Genomic DNA, 19,681 nt, shown 5'->3' with positions numbered 1-19,681 from the left:
TAGCGTGAAGGATGGTGGGCGCCGTGCGCTTGTGGTCGGTGTGGCTGTCGTGTGGTGGGCATGACGCCCCCCCCCCCCCTTCCGCCTCTCTGTGCGCGCGCGCGCCGCGCGCGCGCGTGTGTGTGTGTGCCTGTGTGTGTGTGCCTGTGTGCCTGTCCTCTCCCTGGACGCTGGACGCTCGCTGGACGCTCGCTAGACGCGTGCCTGCTCTGTCGTGCACTCTGGCGGCGTGAGACTCGACACGAGCCCCTCCTCCGACTCGCGCTCCACCTAGGAAAGAACCGTCCGGGCGTCATGCGGCGCGGAGCGGCCACCAGCCGAAACCCATTTCTCGCGCCCCGCCTCCCATGCTGAGCGGCATGCGCCCTCCGTGATAAGCGAGACCAGCTGCTTCCGCAGCGCGGCGGAGAGGTCCCCCGCGCCCTCAGGCTCGAAGCTGCCCTTGGTCTCGAGGGAGATGCTCCGCCGATCGCCCTGCGCCGCCTCGCGCAGCTTGTGCGCAGAGTACTGCAGCACCTGGGAGGGGAGCAGATGCAGGTGGACGGTGAGAAGGGAGCTGGGAGGGGGAGACGGCGAGTAAGACGGGAGGGGGGGCGAGGGGGGAGCGGGGGAGCAAGGGAGGCACCAGCAGCCACGAGGCGGCGAGCACGGCGTCTTGCAGCCCAAGGAGGATCGTGGCGGTGCACGCGGCCTGTGGCGCAGGGGCGAGACGGCGTGGTAAGGAGGAGTGTGGTGTTGAGGAGGAAACGGCAGTGAGAGCGGCGATGGAGCGTCTGGGGCGTGTCGAGGGGTCCACCGAGTGGCCGTCGAGGTGAAAGCCATCGATGAGCACCAACGGCACCTACAGCAGCATCCGTGCGGCGCTCCTCGCGAACAATCCCCGTGCCTTCCACTCAGCGGCGGCGGCGATGGCACCAGCGGCGGGAAGATGCCAAAGACGGCCTCGATGAGGAGTATTGTGGCGAGCGCAACGGTCAGGATGCGTCGCTTCTGAGTGTAAGCCGCGTCAGCAGCCTGCCACGGAGAGGGTTGGTGTGTGGTGGTGGTGGTGGGGAGGGGCGGTGTGGGAGGGGGGGAGGGGGGGTTCGCGGCTTCACGGGCTCTGCGCGACAGAAGGACATCGGCCCACACTCTCGCTCGCACGCGGAAGAGGGAGGTGCGCCCGCCGCGGGCACCGCGGAGCTGCCTCGGGTGGGATGTCTCGGGCCAACTGGGCGACTCTAGCCTGCACGCCGCGGAGGATGAGCCTCCACGCATAGAGCAGGGTGGCGAGCGCGAGAATGTACAAGGCAGAGCGGACGATCGTGAGGGCCCAGCGAGCAGCGTCGCCGGGCGGCACATCGAGCAGCGCCTCATCGCTCAGTTCAAACTGGACGGCGAGAGCAGCGAAGCCGGCGGCGACGCTGCAGGCGAGGATGTGGTAGGCGGCGTTACTGCCGACCTGCGAGAGGGTGGCAGCGCTCGCAACGTGGGGGATGTGGGGCGGGAGACTGCGGCGCAGCGTCGCGGCTGCCGCGCCTGGAAGGGCGATCGCACGGTGCGCAGGAGCTGGATCGACATGGCCAGGAAATAGAGAGTGACGCCGAGGCCCGAGAACAGGCGCAACCACTCCTCCATCGGGTGCGCGCGGGCGTACGCCTCGGTCACGCCGCCGCTCGCCAGCCAGATGTAGAGGTAGTCTGCTTGCACGAGCGCTCCAACGAGCTGCGCACCGACGAGCAGGGAGAACTCCGCCGTGCGGGCGATTGGCCGCCGCACCATGAGGCACATGAGCAGGCCCACTGCCACCAGGTTGACGGCGGCGAGCGGACCCACCACGTCGCAGGTGCCAAAGCCATCCAGCTCGGCCAGGTCGTCTGGCGGTGATGGAGGCGCATCGTCAGCGCGGCCACCGCTGGTCGCCGCGCTTTGAGCGGCGAAGTCGGAGAGGCCGGGAAAGGGCAGCTCGCTCAGGCCGGGCAGCTGGAGGCTGGGAACCTCGAAGTTCCGCTGCATGCCGTGTGTGTGCGCACTCGATAAGGACGCTGAGCCACAATAAGAAGTGGCCGCGCGGCAAGCGGCGTGGGTGGGGCGGTTGAGCATCCCTCCGGGGGCCCCTCTGCGCCGGGGAGGCGTTGTTGGAGGCTATCGATGCGTGGCTGGACGTGTAGCCCTGACCCGGCAAGCTGTCGTTGTCGGACTCTTGCCGGGGCGCCTCGACAGGAGGACTGACGAGCCCAGCTATCATGTTTTGCGGCGCTTCAGACAGATGTGAATCTCGTCGAAAGCCAGGGCGGCATCGCGCCGCCAACCAAGAGAATCATCTTCAATTTCGCCAAAGAGGTTGGCAGCCCGAGCGCCGTCGACCGCACCGACTACGGCACAGCCTCCGGCATCGCCCGGGGCTTCGTCCAGCACCACTCGCAACAGCTCTCGCGCGCCGCCGTCTGTGGCGACGCGCAGAACATCAACAACGCTGCTTGCTCGCAACATGCGTGTCGCGCACTCATTCATGACCGGTCTCAATGCCCCACCCCCCTGCGCGCGGGCCTTCTAGGCCCGCGGGTAGTCTCCCCCCATCCCCAGGGCCTCCAGGGCTCGCACCTCAACCTCTCACAGACCAGCGCACAGCGCCATAACGTATTTTCTTCTCAATAACAAGGCTGTGAATGAACGCTTCGCGGAGCTTTCGCACGCTTTGCCAATTTCTTCTACCCGCTAACTGACGCAGTATGGCTGCAGGCAGGGACAAGCACGGAGGCGATGATGACCGAGCATCCAGCGTTTGCCGCACCTGGCTGTGCCGTGGCGTGCAACGCTGCATTCCAAGAGCACAGCGGGGCCGGAAGCGAGCAAGTGCATGCAGTGTTTGGTTCCGGTGTGCAGTGCTTTGGTCCAGTCATCTACCAGGCCCTCTGTACATCAATGCTCGGCACGGAGCTGTCTACTGGTGTCGTCAACATGGGACTACGGGCAAGCGCTCTCCCCGCACCTCACCGGCGCGGAGCAGAACGCGTCGTACGCGGGCACGGCCGTCGAGTTCACGGTGAAGTACGGCAACGTCTCCGCCCCCTCGGCTGCACCGTCCTCCAACTCGCCGGACCCCCATCGAGCTCCGACGCTGCCGCTTCGGCTGCGCCATCCTCTCGGACTCGGCCAGGCCGCCGACCCACCCTCCGCCGACCCGCTCTCCGTGACGTCGACATGTCGCTGCTCCAACGCGCCGGTGTTCCCCAGAACACGCCATATGCTGCTATGACTTAGTAGCATGTCGGGCGGGGCCGTCAAGAGGGAGCGAGCGTGTGTCCGGCGAGGCGCCCACATACCTCACCCGTACCTTTACCGAGGTAGCGCGCGGTGTCCTATACCTCCACCTTAGGTAAGTGGCCCATATCTGTACCTTACTGTACCTCTACCTAAGTGTGCCGGCCAGCGCCCACACCGGCACCGGGGGTAGGGGTCAGAGGGACTGCACCCAAGGTGTTGAGGTGAGAGCACCTAATGTAGTGTGGGTGGAGGCTGAGCTCAGGGAAACTCGAGAGTTGCCAGAATGGAGCAGCGCCGAAGAAAATTTTGGGGCTTCTCGAGCGGCAAGCGGTGTGGACGCCGTTGTTTCGCAGCTCGGTCGGGGGGGGCGCCCCTGCGTTTCGCTGGGCATGCATCTCTTTGCGCCTGAAGCCTGGAGAGCAGCTCCTCTGCTGCTCACACGCTCTGCACAGATGGCACCACGCATGACGCACGTGTTGAGTGACAACGGCGGCGAGCTGCGCAATCAGGCCAGGCAGGCCGGAGCACCTCCAACTCTGAGGGAGGGTGTAGAGGATGTAGATAGAGTGTATGTAGAGCGCTGTAGAAGCTGTAGAGATGTAGAGCGCTCTGGAGCGCTGTAGAGCTGTAGAGCTCTACATCCGGCGCGGGACGATGTGAGTCGCCTGTAGAGCGATGTAGAGGGGCACTCTACAACGTGAAATCTCTACAACAAACTCTACATCATAAGCGGCGAACGAGGCACGGTCGCTCTCCGACATGAGGCGCGTTGCACTTGCCAGTGCTGCCCGGCCTTCTCTCTGCCCGCCCAATGGGTGGCAGGTGCCTCTGTTGCTGTGGCATGCCTCACGGCTGCGACTGGCCGGCGCCTCGGCGCGTCAGCTCGGCTCGGCGTAGCGATAGTAGTGCGGCTCGACCTCTTTGAGTCACTACCTTCCCGGCGGTTTGGCTGTCGGTAGAGCGATAGAGCCTCTACAACAAACTCTACAGCAAAATCGCGCTCTACATCGATCTACATCGGACTCACACATCGTCCCGCGGGCCAGATTTGATACGGTCGCACTCAGCAAGAATGACCAAAATGTGAGCATGAGGGAGGCCCCGCTTTTGGAACTCGACCACTGCAAGATGAGCGACTGCTCTCCCGAAGGCGTCCCCCTTTTTTATGTCGTAGAGCATCTGGTTGAGCTTAAGGCGAAAGACTCGAGAGACGATATCTGGACGATCTGTGGCGGACACACCGGCGGGTAGCGAGTCGACAATCTCGCTCCACTTCGGGTTGCACGTGAATGTGATGAAAAAAGACGGCTTGCCGCGATGCCGCACGCATGCCATCGCATCCTGGTATCGTTTTGCCATGTCTCGATTCCCTCCAACAAAGCTGTTCGACAGGACGATCCGCTTGCCGATCGGCTTCCCAGCGTCGCCCGCCGCGACGTGATCGCACAGGCCCTGGTACATGGCGGCACGGATGGCCGTTTGGTTGTGTCGCTGCCACTGAAGCCTGCAGTGCTCGGCCTTGGCGAAGGCGCTGCAAGCGTATTCCTAAGGGGAGAACGGGCAGTGACGTCGCGCGGGGGAGGGGACGCCTCTCCCCCGTCCCCCCTCCTCGGCGACGGTCGCCTGGAACAGACGTTGCGACATGAGCAGCGCGTTGCCGCCGTCGTCGTTGACGCGCCATTGCATCCGATAGGCGTAGTAATCGCACGGAGTCACGCTCTGCTTCGTGCCCTGCTTCTCCATGTTTATTTTCCAGCCGTCATCGCCGCCCGGAAACAGCAGCACGAAATGCAGCGGGTCAAAGGAGCGATTCGTCTCGCCCGCCAACCTCAGCGTCGGGCATGAGCACAGAGATCTCCTCGTACGCATTCGGTGGGTTGTACCGCCTCGCGTGAGATGAAGCCGGGCCGTCGCCGTCTGACGGTGGCGGCCGTGCGTCGGCGTTGATGACAATCTTCGCGACGCTGTCGTCTTTGCTCGCAAGCTGGCTCGCCTACAAAAAGTGCATGTGGCGTGCGGTTAGCGACGGTTTTCCTGTTCAGCCCGCCGAAGATCGACGCGTACCGTCATGAAGTCTTTTACGTACGGATTGTGCTCGCAAATTGCCTTCCCGAACACGTCGAGTAGCTCGCGTACTCGCTCCTTTTCGCCCGCGGTCGCATTGGCCGGCAGGTAGATGCGACCCATACGCAAATCGAGGGCGGTCGTGTTCGCCATGGACGGGTCGTGCATGTACGTCTGGGCGAAGGCCGTTGGCTTGCCTTCAGCAGGAAACAACGGGCCCATGAAGTGATGGAGCTTTCCTTGGATAACGAGCGACGGATTCCACCCATTGCGGCCGGGCGCGAGTTTTGGCATGTGAAGGCTGTGAACGACTTGACTGGCCATAGCGAAGGCGTTGTTGATCGGCCGAGCAAACTTGCGGAGCGTGTTGCCAATCGCAGAGGTCGCGTGCCAAAGCTTTGTCAGAGCCGGATCTGGAACTTTGACGACGTCGAGCACAACCTTGCCCTGTCTGTCTGCAGCAGTGCGAGCCGAGCGTGGGATTGGTCGATGTGACCTCGTCGGGAAAGAGCTGTGCGTCGCAAGCGGAGCAGGTGGTGGCGGGTTTGGCCTCTTCAGGCGCGAGATCGAGCCTGCGGGCGTCAAGAACGGAGAATGGTGAAGTCTCCTGGGAAGGGTGCGAGGGTGTTTTGTGTGAGCGCGAGCGTGCCTGCCGACGTCACTCGGCTCGACAGGGAGAGTGCCATTCATGACTTCTTGAGCGCGCCGGCCGGGGCGAGCGCGCTGCTGCTCTTCTTGTTGCTTCGCCTCCGCCTGCTTCTTCTTACGGTCCGCCATCTTTGCTGGCTCTATCTTTTTTCGCATGTTGCGCAGATGCTCGCGGTACTTGCTCCGCAGCTTGACTTTTGTACCGTTTTGTATCGCCCTTTCCAAGCCCGCATCGTAAGCACGGCCGACATCATCCTCCAAGGCCGTTCCATAGATGCTCTCATATTTGGCAGCGCGGTACACCTCGTTCAGGTTGTTCCATCCATGCAGGTCTTCTTTCAGCTTCAACTCGTCCGCCGTGACGCCGCTCGCGAGGTTGGTACGGGCGAGGTCGAGGGTCTCTTGCATGGTTTTGAAGAGAGACGTCGAAGTCGTGCGTCCCTCGAGCTGCAGATCCAGATCCCGGCCGGTCACTCTGGTGTACGTGTCCCGCTGATACGCAAGGTACTGTCCGTCTGAGGGGAAGTCGGAGCGGCTCAGAATGCGCATGCCGAGGATCGAGTGTGACTCAAAGCGCACGGGGTTGGTGCCGCCGACCGTCGGGAGGAAGCCGAGAAGTGCCAGGAGGATCCAGAGGGCGCCGACGGTGCCGATTCCGCCGCAGAGAGTGGCGGTCGAGGCCAGGCCGTGCGCGTGGGCCGGTCGGGCTCGGTCCTGCGGCGGGCGACCGGGCGCCGCACGGCTGGCCCCGTCGGCCGAACGGCGCCGCCGAGCGGCCGGGCGCTTCGGGTTGGGCCCCCGGGAGGCAGGGGCCGGGGCGCGGTCGGGGGGAAGGCCGCCAAATCGACCAAATCGAAGTACCGTGCCGCGATTTTGGGCTGCTACTTTCAATGATAGGGATTTAATACCGTATCGTGAGAATGCAGAACCAGAAGATGGGGGGGGGGGTATAACCATCTCCGGCGAAATCCGTACCATATGGCAGAAGGCCAATACCAATTGGCAGAAGGCCAAAACCTATCCCTTAGCCTATCGCTCCCACACGGCCACACCGACACGAGGAAGTACGCGCGCCTGCTCGCGTCCCGTCCCCCCTCCGTGCGTTGGGGCCCCACACCAGTGTGGGGGGGGTGAAGATGGCGGCCCAACCGCTGTTTCCACCTGCTCTAGCCACGGATCATCTGGCCGAGGGCCGCGTGCAAATCCTCATTGTCAGGGCACATGAAATAGCGCGCCCGGGCAAGCAAATCGTCGACCGAGATCTCGCCGTCGTTCATCTGGCCGATCTGCGCATTCATCTCGTCGAAACGGCGCGGGCCAAGACGCACAAACGCCTCCTGTGTGAAGGCGGCCCAGCGGCGCTGCGCCGCCTCGCGCTCTTCAGCGGACCGTTCGCTCACCTTGTCTCACAGAGATGGTGTTAGAGAGGCGAAGCGGGGCTCTCCGGGACGAACGCGCTGGATCAGCTCGTTCATGGGGTGGTTCCAAATGACGGCAAGGCTCTCTGCGCACCGGCCCGTGTTGTACAAGCTGCAGGATAGACTCGCCGTCGAGCTGCTCGTCCGCCCAGCCTGGAGTGTTAGAGCATCGTGAAAACTCAGTAGCACTCGCCGCCTCGTGCGAGAAGACGAAGGCTACGAAATATAGCGGCTGCAACGTGAACGAATGCTGCAGAATGCGTCCGTGTCCTTGTGCTAATTCGATACAGGAGATTGACTGGAGCATCTAGGCCCAACCAAACAGCAGCCAATTGAGCACGCCATACCGCCCGAGCACGCGCGCGTAGCCTACAGGGACGGCGTCAGCAGGGTTCGGCCAAAACTCCTCTGCAGCACCCACGCAGCGGGGCGCCAACGCGACCCTCATGCGGAGTGCGCCCGTCGACGATGCTCAGCTTGGGCGCCGTCGAGCGCCACCACTCGCGCAACCACTCGCCTACAGCGCGCCAAAGCACCGCCGAAGTCGCTACGGTAGTGCCGCCAAAAATTGGTCGCCGCCGCCGCCCCCCCAATAGCGAGCGGACTCGTCTCTATCCCCCCATATCTGAGCCAATCTCAGCGAATCTCACCCAACGCCGAGCGGACGAGGTCTTTCGCGCTGAAGCGCTCCGACGGGTCCCGCTCCTCGAGCGGCTCAACCTGCTCACATCCCACGCGTGAGGAGGCTCCTGAACCAAGCGTCATCCCAGGCAGGAAGGGTGAGGGCTTCGTGGAGGCGCCGGCCAAGCTGAGGTGGCAGTGGGCGCGAGCTGGGAGACTGGCGTGCAGCGCTCGATCCTGGTTCGTCTCGCCTCATTGGGCGCCGCCCACGACCGGTTCCAACCCCACCCCAATCTCGCGCGCTCTCTCCGTCACCTCTCCCACGACGACGGACCAGTCGGCGGCGCGACGCGCCCCCTCCGGCGGGCCTTGCACCCAGACATGCTCGGCAAACGGCGCGGTGCCGTCGAACCCGAGGCCGACCGCCGCAGCGCCGCGCATAGCGAGGAGACAGCTGGTTGCCACGGCCTTGATCATGCTCATCTCGTGCTCTAGCCGCTGCAGGCGAGATTGGGACGAGGCTGCTATTGGGATAGGTCGAAGGGGGGGGGGGGGGGGGGAGCGGAGGCAGGAGCGGGAAAGAAAGGGTGCACCTCGATCTTGTCGACGTAGACCGCCGGGTATCGCGTGAGCTCGCACCCTACCCCCACGGCCGCCTCCACCTCGCTCCCCAACTCCCTGACCAACTGGCACCAGCCGGCGGCGCCGCTCAGCCGCTGCAGCCGCAGCCGCTCCTCTGCCGCGGCCGACGCCATTTCGGAGCGGATGAGCGCGTCCTACAGCCCATGCGTCGCGGACGCGTCGCGGAGTATCAATCGAGCTGAGCGCCGACGGGCCGTGACCTGCTCGGCCGTGCCCTCGTGCTCTTCGGCGTCGTAGTAGCTCGTGAGGTGCCTACGTGTGAACAGATCAATAGACCCGTACGAGGTGAGCACACACGCCGGTCGAATCGACATACCCGCAATAACGCGTGACTTCTTGCGATGTGTGAATCAACGCGGTGAGGTGCGTGCGCAACACCGTTTGCTCGGCTTCTGCTGCTCATCTAGGATCCGGTGCCTCAGCCGCACAGACACGGGCCTCCCGCTCTTGCGCAGAGTGCCCTCGACCTATGCGATGAAGAGAGAGGGGCTGGCGAGGTGAAGCGTGCCGTACGCAACCCCGGTGTAGACATGCATCATCAGTGTCGGCCAGGGTCCGTGCATGTGTTCCGCATCTCGGGCCGTCGACCGTTAGGCCCGCCGCTGTCGCAGCCGAGACGCCCGTCACGTCCACCGCCGCGCCGCGCGCGCCTTGTGCAAGGCCAAGAAGAGCGTGAGGCCACGCTCACCGCCGCGCGCAATCGCGCTATCGGACTGGCTGCATCTCCCCTCCCCCCCCCCCTACTCTTTCGAGCGCGCGCCAGTGCGGAGGGCGAGGCGCGCGCCGCCTTCGCGCAACTCGTCAAGCGCCTACCGGCGCGAGAGCGAGACAATGTCAGGGCCGTGCTTTGGTGCCGTCTCGCATGTGGTCGGCCGTGAAGTCTAGAGACGTCAAGGCAGCGAACCTCGTGGCATCTCCGCGTGTCTTTAAGTCTCGGCAGTGTGTTTGTGTATGTGCCGAGGGGGGGGGGGGGGGATCCTACAGCGGGAGTGCGCGCCGAGCTCAGGTCGCGCGCATACGCGGCGAGCGCCTCCGCCTCGTCGTCGTCGTCCGCCAGCTCGATGTAAGTGCGGTACCGCACCTCCTCCTTCAGCACCGACACCCAGTTGCTGCCCTCGCCCTCGCCGCCCTCGCCGCCCCTCACCGCCGTCGCCGCCTCCTCCGCCTCGGAGGCGAGCTGCCGCAGCTGCGCGTTGCCCGGCTCAAGCGCGGCTGCCCGCCCGTACGCCCGCTGCGCCTCCTCCAGCCGACCCAGCGCCATCAGAGCGGCCCCACGCCGCACGTGCGCCTTGGCCCACCCTGGCCGCAGCCGCGCCGCCTCGTCGGCGTCGGCGAGCGCGGCTGCGAAGCGGTGTAGCGCTGCAAAGGCGGCGGAGCGGTTGGAGTGGTAGACCGGGTCGGTCGGGTCGCACCCGATCGCCTTGCCGTACAGCCTTGCAGCCTCGGCGTGCTTGCCCGCCTGCAGCGCCGCGTTGCCCTCCTCCTTGTGGCGGCGCGCCTGAGCCGCCGCACCGACGGCTGCCGCCACGCCGGTCGCACCGCCGGAAGGCGCAGTCCGCGTCGGCGGAGGATCGGCGATCGCTGCCGCGGGTGCGGCGGCGGCAGTGGCCGCAGCGGTGGTCGTCATATCCGGCGGTCGTGGCGGAGGCTCGTTCTCCTCGAGGACTAGGTTGTCGTGGTCGTCGTCACCTCCGCCCTCCTCGTTCTCCTCGAGGGCGAGCTCGTCGTCAGACTCCTCGCCGAGGAGACCGGGTCGGACCGACGGCGCCGACCGTGGCGCCTCGGCGCCAAACAGCTCGGCGCGCAGAGCCTCGGCCGCGTACTCGTCCATGCTCAGCTCTGCCATTGACGACACAAAAGTTGTGCTCCCGATGCTTTTGAGCAGCGCCACCTCGGTGATCGCCTCCTCCTCGAAGATGGGCGCGTAGCGAGAGAGGCCAAGGCCAGCGAGCAGATCGCTCAGAGCGTCCTCCATCATACGCGGAACGAGCGAGGTCAATCGCAACCACCCGAAGGAGGTGCGAAGAAAGAATACTTTTTTTTCCGCCCGGCCCGCGGCCGCACCGCCTCGCCCCACAACTGACCGCCCTGCGGCCCCTGCGCAGGCGTGCCGCAGGCGTCGCTCAAAAAGCGACGCCGGGTGTGGGCTGCTCCCTTGACCCGTCACCCGCCGCGCCCTCGCCCGGCCGCCTCACCGCTCACGGGGCGCTCGGCTGCTCGCTCGCTCACAGCAGACAGGCTCGACACAGGTGAAGAAAGAATTTCAGACTGCCCTCGGAGACCCGTGTTTATTTTACGGCCCTTTCCCTGCGAAATGCGCACCCCCCCTAGCTAGGGGTCAGGGCTCTCTAGCCCGTAGCCCGATGCCGATCATCCGGCTCGCTGGGTGCGCTTCTTAGCTCCCTGGCCCTGCCTGGATGTGAGGTTGATGACTGCACTCCAAGTGCTCCAAGTGCTCCAAATGCCGTCCCGTGCCCAGTGTGCCAGTCCCGTGCCCAGTGTCATGCGAAGAAAGAATTTTACTTGGGGCACGGGACGGCCGCAGTCCCTTGGCCTTGCGTGTTTTCTTTCTTTTTTCGCAGTCCCGTGCCCAGTGTGCCAGTCCCGTGCCCAGTGGAGTCGTGCGAAGAAACAATTTTCCCGCTTGCCGTGGTGCCTAGCTTAACCCTATTCCCTATAAGTCCCACCGCCACCCGTTTCCGACCGTCCCACGGATTCGGTCGTTTGCACCCGACCAGCTCCGCCGAATGGGGAATGGCCAAGCGACGGCTGAACCCGGACGAGATTCGAGCAGCCGTGGAGGCGGGACCTCCCCCCCACTCGGTCAACTACGGCTGAGGGCTGACAAGCTGCCGAGCCCAAATCACTGTGAGAGTCGTGATTTCTTGTTGGTTTTCAAAAATCTCTCTCTCAACTACGAGACCGACAAAAAATGGCATGCCGAGCAGAATCGCTGGGCTCGCCAAATGGACCGAACGCCGGCTCCCCGACAGCGGCGACAGCGGGAGCAGCCGGCGGGACCAGTGGGGCGATCGAAAGCAGCAGCATGCGCGGCTGCTGCGGGCGGAGAAGGAGCCATCTTCCTCCCTAAAGCGCCAGCGCAAGGCCGCAGCGACACCTGCCGTGACACATAGCGGCCGTGTGCCACGCTGGACCGCCACGGCTCAAGAGGCCAAAGCCGCCGGAAGGTTCGGAGAAGTGCCACACCCCTATCCCAGCCGCGCGCGAGTTGAGCTCCGATTTACGCTCTTTTTTGCACACGCCCGACGCTATTAGGTGAGGATCGACCAGCCTCCGCTAGCAGGGCTTCGTCGGGCGCGTCCTCGTCGAGCGGTGGTGCATCTCCCATGCTCCCACCCGCGCCCTCCTGGCAGCCCGCCCGCGGCCCACACCGACGCCCTCACGTGCTCACCCTAGTCGTAGGTGCGGTGTTTTTGCGTGCCCCCCGTCGATACGGGGCGCTGGGTGATGTCTGGGCTTGTCGCCGGGCGAGCTGGCCCCTCAGCCGGCCGCGGAGCGGAGGTGCAAAATCGAGGCGGCGCGGCCCCTGCGCGCAGCCTGTCCGGCCGGCGCGCGCATGGTTCCGTAGCCCGTCTAGGGCCTCACTGACCTACTCCAGCGCTACGGTGCACGTGGCCGGTGTGCTACTGGGGCTGGGTAGCCTTGGGGCCGGCGGAGACCGCCGTCTAGCGGTCGCACTAGTCTCTTTTCGTTGTTCGACCTGTCTGTTGCTTCGACGATTTGTTCGACCATAGTTTGAGCCTTAATTATTAATTCGTGTTTGGGTCTCTGAGGTCGATACTAGCGTCCATAACTTGCCACAAGCATGCTTTACAAAAGTGGCATTTTTTCGGTAAAATTGCACTGTGAAAAAGACAGAAAAGGAGAGAAAAAACGCGCGCGCAGCGCGCGCGCGTAGCCGTAGGCGGCGCGCAGCGCCGCCGCAGGCGGCGGACAGCAGGCGGCGGACAATTTTGCGCAAAATTAAACGCCATTTTCGGTTCCGCGGTTTTGCCACTAACATCAAATGTCGGGATGATTGATTGATTCGACTACATGCCCGCCATGCGCAGGCCAGCGCCGCGCTGTGATACGCATAGAGACGACCCGACCTCTCTGAACTAAGCCAGATTACTGCGAACGAACGCGTAGCGCGGCGCGCGGCGGGGAAGTCAACGGGGCAGCCGGCGGCGGCCGGCCGCGCCCGAGGCGCGAGGGCGTAGACGGGTCACTTGGTCTCTGACGTAGGCCACGCACATGCACGTTAAGCGGTGACATGACCTGATTGTTGTTATGACCCCCCCGATGAACACACCAGTGAGGGAGGGCGAGACGATCGAGGGGTCCCGTACCATGCGGAATCGACCCTATCCAGTGCTCAAGTGCTCAAAGAGCCGGTCCGCGAAATTAAATGCCATTCTCCAGGTATCCATTTTAGCACTATCTTCGAAATCCCGGCCGGTACTGTTTTAAGAATGAGTGAAAGAGGTTGTTGGTGTTGTCTCTGAAAGAAACGGGCTCGGCTGCGCCTGGGTTCGGAGCTTCAACGCCGGCCATTGCGCCGAATAAAACGGCGGCAAGTGCCGGGAGGTGCACAGGGGCTTCGGCGAGAGCGTCGATGCCTTGAGTTGCGCGCTAATTGCCGGGGGCTGCACCGCCGTGTACATCAAGCTCTGCGGTTGGGCCCGTCTCCTCCTCCGCCTCCGCCTCAGCTACGTTATTTTTTTAATTCATTGATGTAAATGTAATACGAGAGATCTCTTCTTGAATACGATCAAGAAGAACTTGCAGATGTGCAAACTGTGTGTATGCCAAATCGTGACGGCGGCGAGGGCGACACGGACGGAGCAGGCGACAAAGGCGAATCCGACGGCGGAGGCGGCGACGGCGACACGGACGGAGGCGGCGAAAGCGAGACCGATGGCGGCGACGGCGACGGCAAGCGAGCTTGCTGCGGGGAGGGCGAGACGGAGGAAGGCAGCGGCGACGGCGACACGGACGGAGGCGGCGACGGCGACACGGACGGAGGCGGCGAAGTAGACACGACCGACGGCGGCGGGGAGAGCGGTTCCAACGGCGGCGGCGGCGACGGCGACAAGGAGAAGGACAGAGGCGGCGAAAGCGAGACCGACGGCGGCGACGGCGACGGCGACATGGATTGAGGCGGCAAAGGTGAGATCGGCGGCGGGGATGGCGAAACGGAGGAAGGCAGCGGCGACGGCGACACGGACGGAGGCGGCGAAGGCGACACGGACAGATCCGAGGCGGCGACGGCGACACGGACGGCGGAGCGGCGACAGCGACACGGAAGAAGGCGACGGCGAGACCGACGGCACGGCGGGGAGGGTGAGGCCGACGGCGGCAGCGCGGGGAGGAGTGCGGCGGCAACGGCAGCGGTGAGGGCGGCGGCGACGGCGGCGGAGAGAGCGGCGGCGACGGCGAGACCGACGGCGCGGCGGGGAGGGTGAGGCCGATCATGCTTGGCGGCAGCGGGGAGGAGTGCGGCGGCAACGGCAGCGGCGAGGGCGGCGGCGACGGCGGAGGAGAGAGCGGCGGAGAGGGCGGTGGAGAATGCCGCGGGGAGGGTGGCGGAGAGGGCGGTGGAGGCGAGGGCGGCGGCGACGGCGGAGGAGAGCGCGGAGGCGACAGTGGCGGAGAGGGCGGCGAGGAGGGTGGCGAAATCGCAATAATTCACCTGCGGGAACCGGGAGGGGACCGACTCGTGCCGCGGGCCGCCGGGCAGCGGCCATACCCGCTCGGCGGAGGCAGGGCTCAGAATCGGTTTCAGGCCACAAGGGCTGGTGAGTTGGGCGTGACCGTCATCTATAGAACGCGCCCGCTCGGAAGTCGGTCTGCGGAAGGTAACGACGATTCGGCTAGGCGTCTGCGGAGGCAAAGGGCGGGCTGGCGATCCGCAACGAGGCCTGTTTGTCGCGGTCGGACAGGCACCGTCGCATCTGTGGACAGGTGTGACGACGGCAGTGACGAGTTTGCGGCGCAGCCGCGCACGGGGTCCCGCCGTCAGCGGCCACACAGGCAAGAGCGGCACAGCATGAGTCGGGGGGGTGTCGGGGCACGACGAGGGTTGCTTCGGCTGGCGCTCGGAGGCCACCAGGCGGCCCCATTTGATGTCCGGGAGGTGCCTCCCGGACGCCTTGCCCAAAAGTCCTGCGGAGCGGGAGTCGCAGAACCGCCGCCCGCGCGCGCTGTGAACAGTGCCATGGTCGAACGTTGTTCGACGACGAAAGAGAGACCGCAAAATAGGGTGTATATTCTCGAATATGGCAAGAATATGGCTCCAAATAGGGCCTATATTCTCGAATATTCTTTATATTCCGGCTGAAAATCGCTGAAAATCGCCGCCCATCCCTCCAAACGGGCTCCTTGGGTGGAAAATGTGAAGAAGAAAGAAAGAAATCCCGGTGAATTTTTTTCACGCCCGGTTGAAGTCGAATGAGCGGCCCACTGCTGCTGCGCCCGTTCCTCTCCAGCGTCTCGGGCGCGTCCGCGTCGGCGGCGGACGAGCTCTGTGCCCGCGTGGCGCAGCGCATGGTCGAGCGCGAGCAAGGCGCGCCGCCAGGCCTCATCGCCGCCCCGCCCACTGCCTGCGAGTCGCGCGCGACCAGCGGCCCCGCCCCGCCCCGTTGGTCCTGTAGAGGCTTCGCGCGACGTGGAAGCGGCACTCAAGGCGCGTGTGGTGGAGCTCGAGGAGCAGGCACGCGAGCGGCCGCGAAGCGGCAGCTACCCCCATTTCGCCCTCACTACTTGCCGGCCGTCCACGCAGGCGGCGGCGCTAAGTGCACGGGTGGGAGAGCAGCGGAGGGCGGTGCCGGCGTGGGCGGTGCAGCGGCTGGAGGAGGGGCAGGCAAGCGAGCTCTCTCAGTTGCTTGCGCTGGGCAACGCAACGGACGAGGCGCTGCTCGGCGGAGGCATCGGTGATGCGACGCTCGTGGCGCCCAGCCTACTCGAGGAGCGCTCGCGGTGCGAGGCGGCGCGCGATCGCGCGGGCGGCTCGGCGCTCGCGGTGGACAAAGCGCTCGAGGACGCCGTGCGCCTGCAGCAGCAGCTCTCCGCCGCACTCGCGCTGCCAGTCACATCGGTCGACGAGGCGATCGCCGGCAAGGAGAACGAGGGGGGTGGCAAGACGATCTCGGCGGTGCAGCGCGGCCTGCAGCTGCAGAAGCTGCCGCCGGCGAAACGCGCGCGTGTTTGACACCGCGCGGCGCCGCTAGGCCCGGACCGTTGTGGGTGTGCGCACCTGGTGAAGCGGTTCAGTGTCGAGTGTGGACTGCCCGGGGGGGGGGGGGGGGTTCTGGATGTGCGCTTCTGTTTCTCTCTGGGTCTCGCTCTCCGCGAGAGGTAAAACTCTGTGGCTGAGCGAGGCTTTCGCGCGGTATCACTCTGTCTACCATGTCCAAGACGCCTGCCAGGATGCTGCATGCTGCATCCCCCCGGGCCGCGGGGACGGACGCCGACGCGCTGTGCCTGTGGCCTGTCGTGTGGCTGTGCGCGCTGCCGCTGGCCCGTGGCCGCACAGTGCGCTGTTTCTGTCCCCGTTGCCGTTACGGCTTTCCCATGCTGCGCTTCGCGAGCAATCGCGTAACGGGAGGCTCGCTGGCTTTTTGTGGCTTTTTCGGCGGCTCGGCTTTTCCCGCCCTTCCACCCCTCTTGGAGGTTGGAGCACTTGGAGTGCAGTCAGTAACGACCTCACATCCACAGGGCCGGGGAGCTGAGACCCTCTCTTGGCTTTTTTGCTCAATATGCTATCCGCGCCTCGCCGCTATGACGGCGACACGGCCGCGCTCGTGTGCGTGTAGCCGTCTTTGACTTTGTCCGGAGTGAATACTCCAACGCGCTCGTCGGTGACGGTGTCCCCCAAAAAACCTGCGCCGCGCTCGGCGAACCTCGACAGCGCCTTCGGTGGCATGCATCTCTTTGCGCCTGAAGCCTGGAGTGAAGCTCCTCTGCTGCTCACACACTCTGCACATATGGCACAGCCCACTGTGCGGCTGCCACAGCTGTGACAGCGATGGGCTCGCCCTCACTTGGCCCTCAGTCACTTGTGCTGCGGCTTGTGCTTAGGGGACCCCTAGGCTTAAAAGGGTGGGCCCTGGGGCGCCTGCGGCTTAAACGGCTTAAAACCGGCCCGGGCCGGTTTTAAGAGCTGCTGGGCCGCCGATTCCTTAAACGGTCTTAAACGCTTAAACGGTGCGGGAGAGCTCCCGAGGTCGATGGTCCGGGAGGCTCCCGGAGGCTCCCGGTAGACGCCGGAGGCCGGGAAGCTGGCTACAGTCAGCTAGCACGCGTCCCCTATGCGAGTATGGCTCCTGTCAGTGCACCAGACTTACAGATGTGTCTTCAGAGGCGGGTTTGTGCCTAATAAAGGCAGTATTGGAGAAACCGGCGCGGAACCCAGCGACGCGTGCCGGTGAGGCCCCGATTTTCTTAAACAGACTTAAAAGAGGGACCCCCCGTGCCTGCAATCTCTTAAATGGCAATTTAAGCCCCCAAACCTCCTCATTTCTTAAAAGCTCTTAAAAAAATCCGGCCCTCAGAACCCTAGGGGTCCCCTAAGGGCTTGTGTGAGAGCGACAGCCGACACTCGTGCTCGGCGACTGCCGGCACACTGTGAGACCATGGGTGTGAGGTAAAACCACGCCACCAGCGCTTGGTCACATCGGCCCCGAGGTCAGGTCCTTCTACTCTGTTGATGACAAGACTTGTCTACTCGCTGGAGCCGAGCAGGAGGGCCTGGCGGTGGCGCACAACCCCTGTGCAAGCACTCAGCTCTCAGGGTCCTTCCCCCGTACGTCCCACGAGTCGTGTGGGTCGCTCCGTCGCGGTAGCCAGATGATCTCCCATACTAGGATCATCGGCCATGGCCGCAGGGAGCGCGGGGGAGGGCGCTGGGTTCACTGGGAGAGCCACACACCGCGGTCACGGAGCTCCGTTGGACGCGTTTTCAAGAGATGAGCGCGCAAGTATACTCTGACACGCTATTGGACCTTGGAGATCGCTACAACAATTTGTTGAGCCTCCTCACGTCGCGCCAGTCCGGCATGTCGTCATCGTCGTCGTCCTGATCAAACCACGCCGTCTCGTCCACCTCCCCATCCCACTGCGCCGACGTGTCTGCCGCCGCGGCACCGCCGGCGGCGCTCGCCGCAACAGGGGGCGCGTCGTCTGCCGCACCCGCGGTCGGCGGTGGCGGCGCCGCCGCCGGCGGCGCTTCGGTGGCCGACGACGCGTCGGCGGCGGTAGGCCTCGCCTGCTGCAGCTGATCGACCTTGGCCGTGAGCGCGTCAACCTTGTCGCTCAGCCGCGAGATGGCGTTGATGACGGCCTCGAGCGAGGTCATCACAGCCTTGTCGGTGGGCGGTGCCGCCGACTGCGCCTCGATGCCGGCGAGCAGCACTGCCGCCTGCTTCTCCGCCGCCTGCCGCAGCGCAGCCGCCGCTGGGTCCTCCGAGTCAAAATCCTCGCCAAGGCCGAGGTGTGCGTCCTCGTCGACGCCACTGCCGCTCTCCGCCGCCGGCCGCCCTCCCGCCTCGACCTTTCGCGCCGCCTCCCACGCCTTCATCATGGCGAGCTCCTCGTCCCAGCTAGACACGGTGTCCGCCGCATCGAGCTCCTCGTCCCCGTCGCCAGCGGTGAGCTGCGGGGACGCCACCAGCCGGCGCACGGACGAGGCCGCCGCGACAGGATAAGAACGCAGCAGCAGTGCGGCGCTGTGCGCACAGCACGCGGAGAGCACCTGGAGTGCGAGCACGAAGCGAGCCGTGCACATGGCTGGGTTCCGGCTCCTAGCCAGATAGGGGGTCTACGGGACACCCTGGCTGTTCTTCACCTTTCTACCTACCTACCTACACCCTATGCAATAGGTAGGTAGGTCCGGTTTTGACCGCCCCAGAGGGCCCTGCAACAGGTAGGTACCCCCTATTTTCGTCTTTTTTCGCTTCGCTGCGCGGCCTGGGGGTAGGTAGGTAGGTAGGGCTTTTTGGTGCGAGTCATGGGGAACAGACCCCCTATCTGGCTAGGAGCCGGAACCCTGGGGGATGGTCAACAAGAAAGAAAACATGCCGCAACTTGCACGAGCAGAATTTTTGTTGCAAAAAGAAAGAAAGAAAACAGACAACCCAAGCGCCAAGGGAGGGATGGGAGGACGGCACGCCGCCACCACACAGGGATTTTAAGGAGAGGTGTGTGATGCGCTAGCCGTCGCCCACCCTATGGCGCGGCACGACAGTGCAGCGCGGGCCCGAGCAGCCGCCGGCGGAGCACCTTCTCGAGGGCGAGACCATCCACCGCGGCGGGCCTCACTACATGAGCGCTCGGGCGCGCGACGATGGCCAGGGCGGCGCTGTCGCCGACAGGGCGAACCTTGATCCTTGTCCAGCGCGACTACGAGGCGCGGGCGGCGGCGCTCGATGCCAAGCCGCACGTGCAGGCATGGAACAACGGCAGGGATGCCGTTTCCTCCGTGCTGCGCTCGTTTGGCACCGTGCGCAGCCTCGTTGTCGGGGCCTACGCGGAGGCGTCGGACGACCTGCATCAGCTGTTCGACTGTGTGGTGGATCCGGCATCCAAGCAGCACTGGAGGCGGATCGGCGCGCGTAGCGCGAAGGAGGCGCGGTCCTACTTCGCTACGACGTTGCGGCGGGCGTGGGGCGTGCACTTTGCGCGCGAGTTCGCGCGGCACCGCATCCGACGCGTGGTGTTCGTGGGGGCCCCGCGGCGACAGCCGGGCAGGCCTCTCGCGACGGCCGATGGCGACTGGCCGGCGCCGCTGTCGGCGGGCGAGTTTGCGGCGCACGCGCTGCGCGTAGGCGGCGCGTGGGCGGGTGGCCCGCCCCCGTCGGTGAGCACCGGACGCGAGGGTCGGTCGGTCGGCTCCTAACTCGCTGCATATAGTAGCGATGAGCTCACTAGCTAGAGCTCACACTAGAGGCCGTCATCGCATTCGCCCTGGGACCCAGCGCTGACTTCTGACTGTCGTTGCGGTCTATCCCTTTCTCGACTGTCTGAGCTTGTGCGTCTTGGGT

The 19,681-nt window shown here is 64.9% G+C and overlaps 7 protein-coding genes across 7 annotated transcripts in view; 3 read left to right on the top strand and 4 right to left on the bottom strand.

Annotated features, from left to right (window-relative positions):
* Positions 1 to 2,023, bottom strand: part of EMIHUDRAFT_436198 (hypothetical protein) — a 4,191-nt gene extending 2,168 nt beyond the window's left edge. Inside the window, exons 1-7 of the mRNA XM_005771275.1 lie at positions 1,519 to 2,023; positions 1,226 to 1,441; positions 916 to 1,014; positions 797 to 841; positions 626 to 691; positions 343 to 516; positions 205 to 270 (exon numbers count right to left, since the gene is read on the bottom strand). Of these exons, the coding sequence (XP_005771332.1) occupies positions 205 to 270; positions 343 to 516; positions 626 to 691; positions 797 to 841; positions 916 to 1,014; positions 1,226 to 1,441; positions 1,519 to 1,995 (1,143 nt within the window). The 5' untranslated portion in view covers positions 1,996 to 2,023. The remainder of the gene's footprint in view (positions 1 to 204; positions 271 to 342; positions 517 to 625; positions 692 to 796; positions 842 to 915; positions 1,015 to 1,225; positions 1,442 to 1,518) is intronic.
* A 2,246-nt stretch (positions 2,024 to 4,269) lies between these two features.
* EMIHUDRAFT_209550 (hypothetical protein) lies at positions 4,270 to 6,936 on the bottom strand (the record flags this gene model as incomplete). Its single annotated transcript, XM_005771274.1, has 6 exons — positions 4,270 to 4,791; positions 4,864 to 5,074; positions 5,169 to 5,239; positions 5,311 to 5,757; positions 6,004 to 6,672; positions 6,913 to 6,936. 6 exons carry the CDS (start codon positions 6,934 to 6,936, stop codon positions 4,270 to 4,272), a joined length of 1,944 nt encoding a protein of 647 aa, XP_005771331.1.
* Positions 6,937 to 7,124: 188 nt separating this feature from the next.
* On the bottom strand, positions 7,125 to 10,617 carry EMIHUDRAFT_209549 (hypothetical protein; the record flags this gene model as incomplete). Its single annotated transcript, XM_005771273.1, has 11 exons — positions 7,125 to 7,358; positions 7,471 to 7,529; positions 7,695 to 7,745; positions 7,819 to 7,893; positions 8,027 to 8,096; positions 8,313 to 8,465; positions 8,591 to 8,773; positions 8,840 to 8,891; positions 9,018 to 9,106; positions 9,228 to 9,289; positions 10,329 to 10,617. 11 exons carry the CDS (start codon positions 10,615 to 10,617, stop codon positions 7,125 to 7,127), a joined length of 1,317 nt encoding a protein of 438 aa, XP_005771330.1.
* A 2,830-nt stretch (positions 10,618 to 13,447) lies between these two features.
* On the top strand, positions 13,448 to 13,801 carry EMIHUDRAFT_102382 (hypothetical protein; the record flags this gene model as incomplete). Its single annotated transcript, XM_005771272.1, has 1 exon — positions 13,448 to 13,801. One exon carries the CDS (start codon positions 13,448 to 13,450, stop codon positions 13,799 to 13,801), a length of 354 nt encoding a protein of 117 aa, XP_005771329.1.
* A 1,291-nt stretch (positions 13,802 to 15,092) lies between these two features.
* On the top strand, positions 15,093 to 15,852 carry EMIHUDRAFT_209547 (hypothetical protein; the record flags this gene model as incomplete). Its single annotated transcript, XM_005771271.1, has 2 exons — positions 15,093 to 15,191; positions 15,298 to 15,852. 2 exons carry the CDS (start codon positions 15,093 to 15,095, stop codon positions 15,850 to 15,852), a joined length of 654 nt encoding a protein of 217 aa, XP_005771328.1.
* Positions 15,853 to 17,655: 1,803 nt separating this feature from the next.
* Positions 17,656 to 18,426, bottom strand: EMIHUDRAFT_102380 (hypothetical protein; the record flags this gene model as incomplete). Its single annotated transcript, XM_005771270.1, has 1 exon — positions 17,656 to 18,426. One exon carries the CDS (start codon positions 18,424 to 18,426, stop codon positions 17,656 to 17,658), a length of 771 nt encoding a protein of 256 aa, XP_005771327.1.
* A 558-nt stretch (positions 18,427 to 18,984) lies between these two features.
* Positions 18,985 to 19,536, top strand: EMIHUDRAFT_209544 (hypothetical protein; the record flags this gene model as incomplete). Its single annotated transcript, XM_005771269.1, has 1 exon — positions 18,985 to 19,536. The coding sequence occupies one exon, from the start codon at positions 18,985 to 18,987 to the stop codon at positions 19,534 to 19,536; it is 552 nt and encodes a 183-aa protein (XP_005771326.1).
* Positions 19,537 to 19,681: the final 145 nt, after the last annotated feature.

This window comes from Emiliania huxleyi (genome assembly GCF_000372725.1).
Source record: "Emiliania huxleyi CCMP1516 unplaced genomic scaffold EMIHUscaffold_39, whole genome shotgun sequence".
Lineage (NCBI taxonomy): Eukaryota > Haptophyta > Isochrysidales > Noelaerhabdaceae > Emiliania > Emiliania huxleyi.
This window is presented reverse-complemented; position numbering and strand designations above follow the sequence as displayed.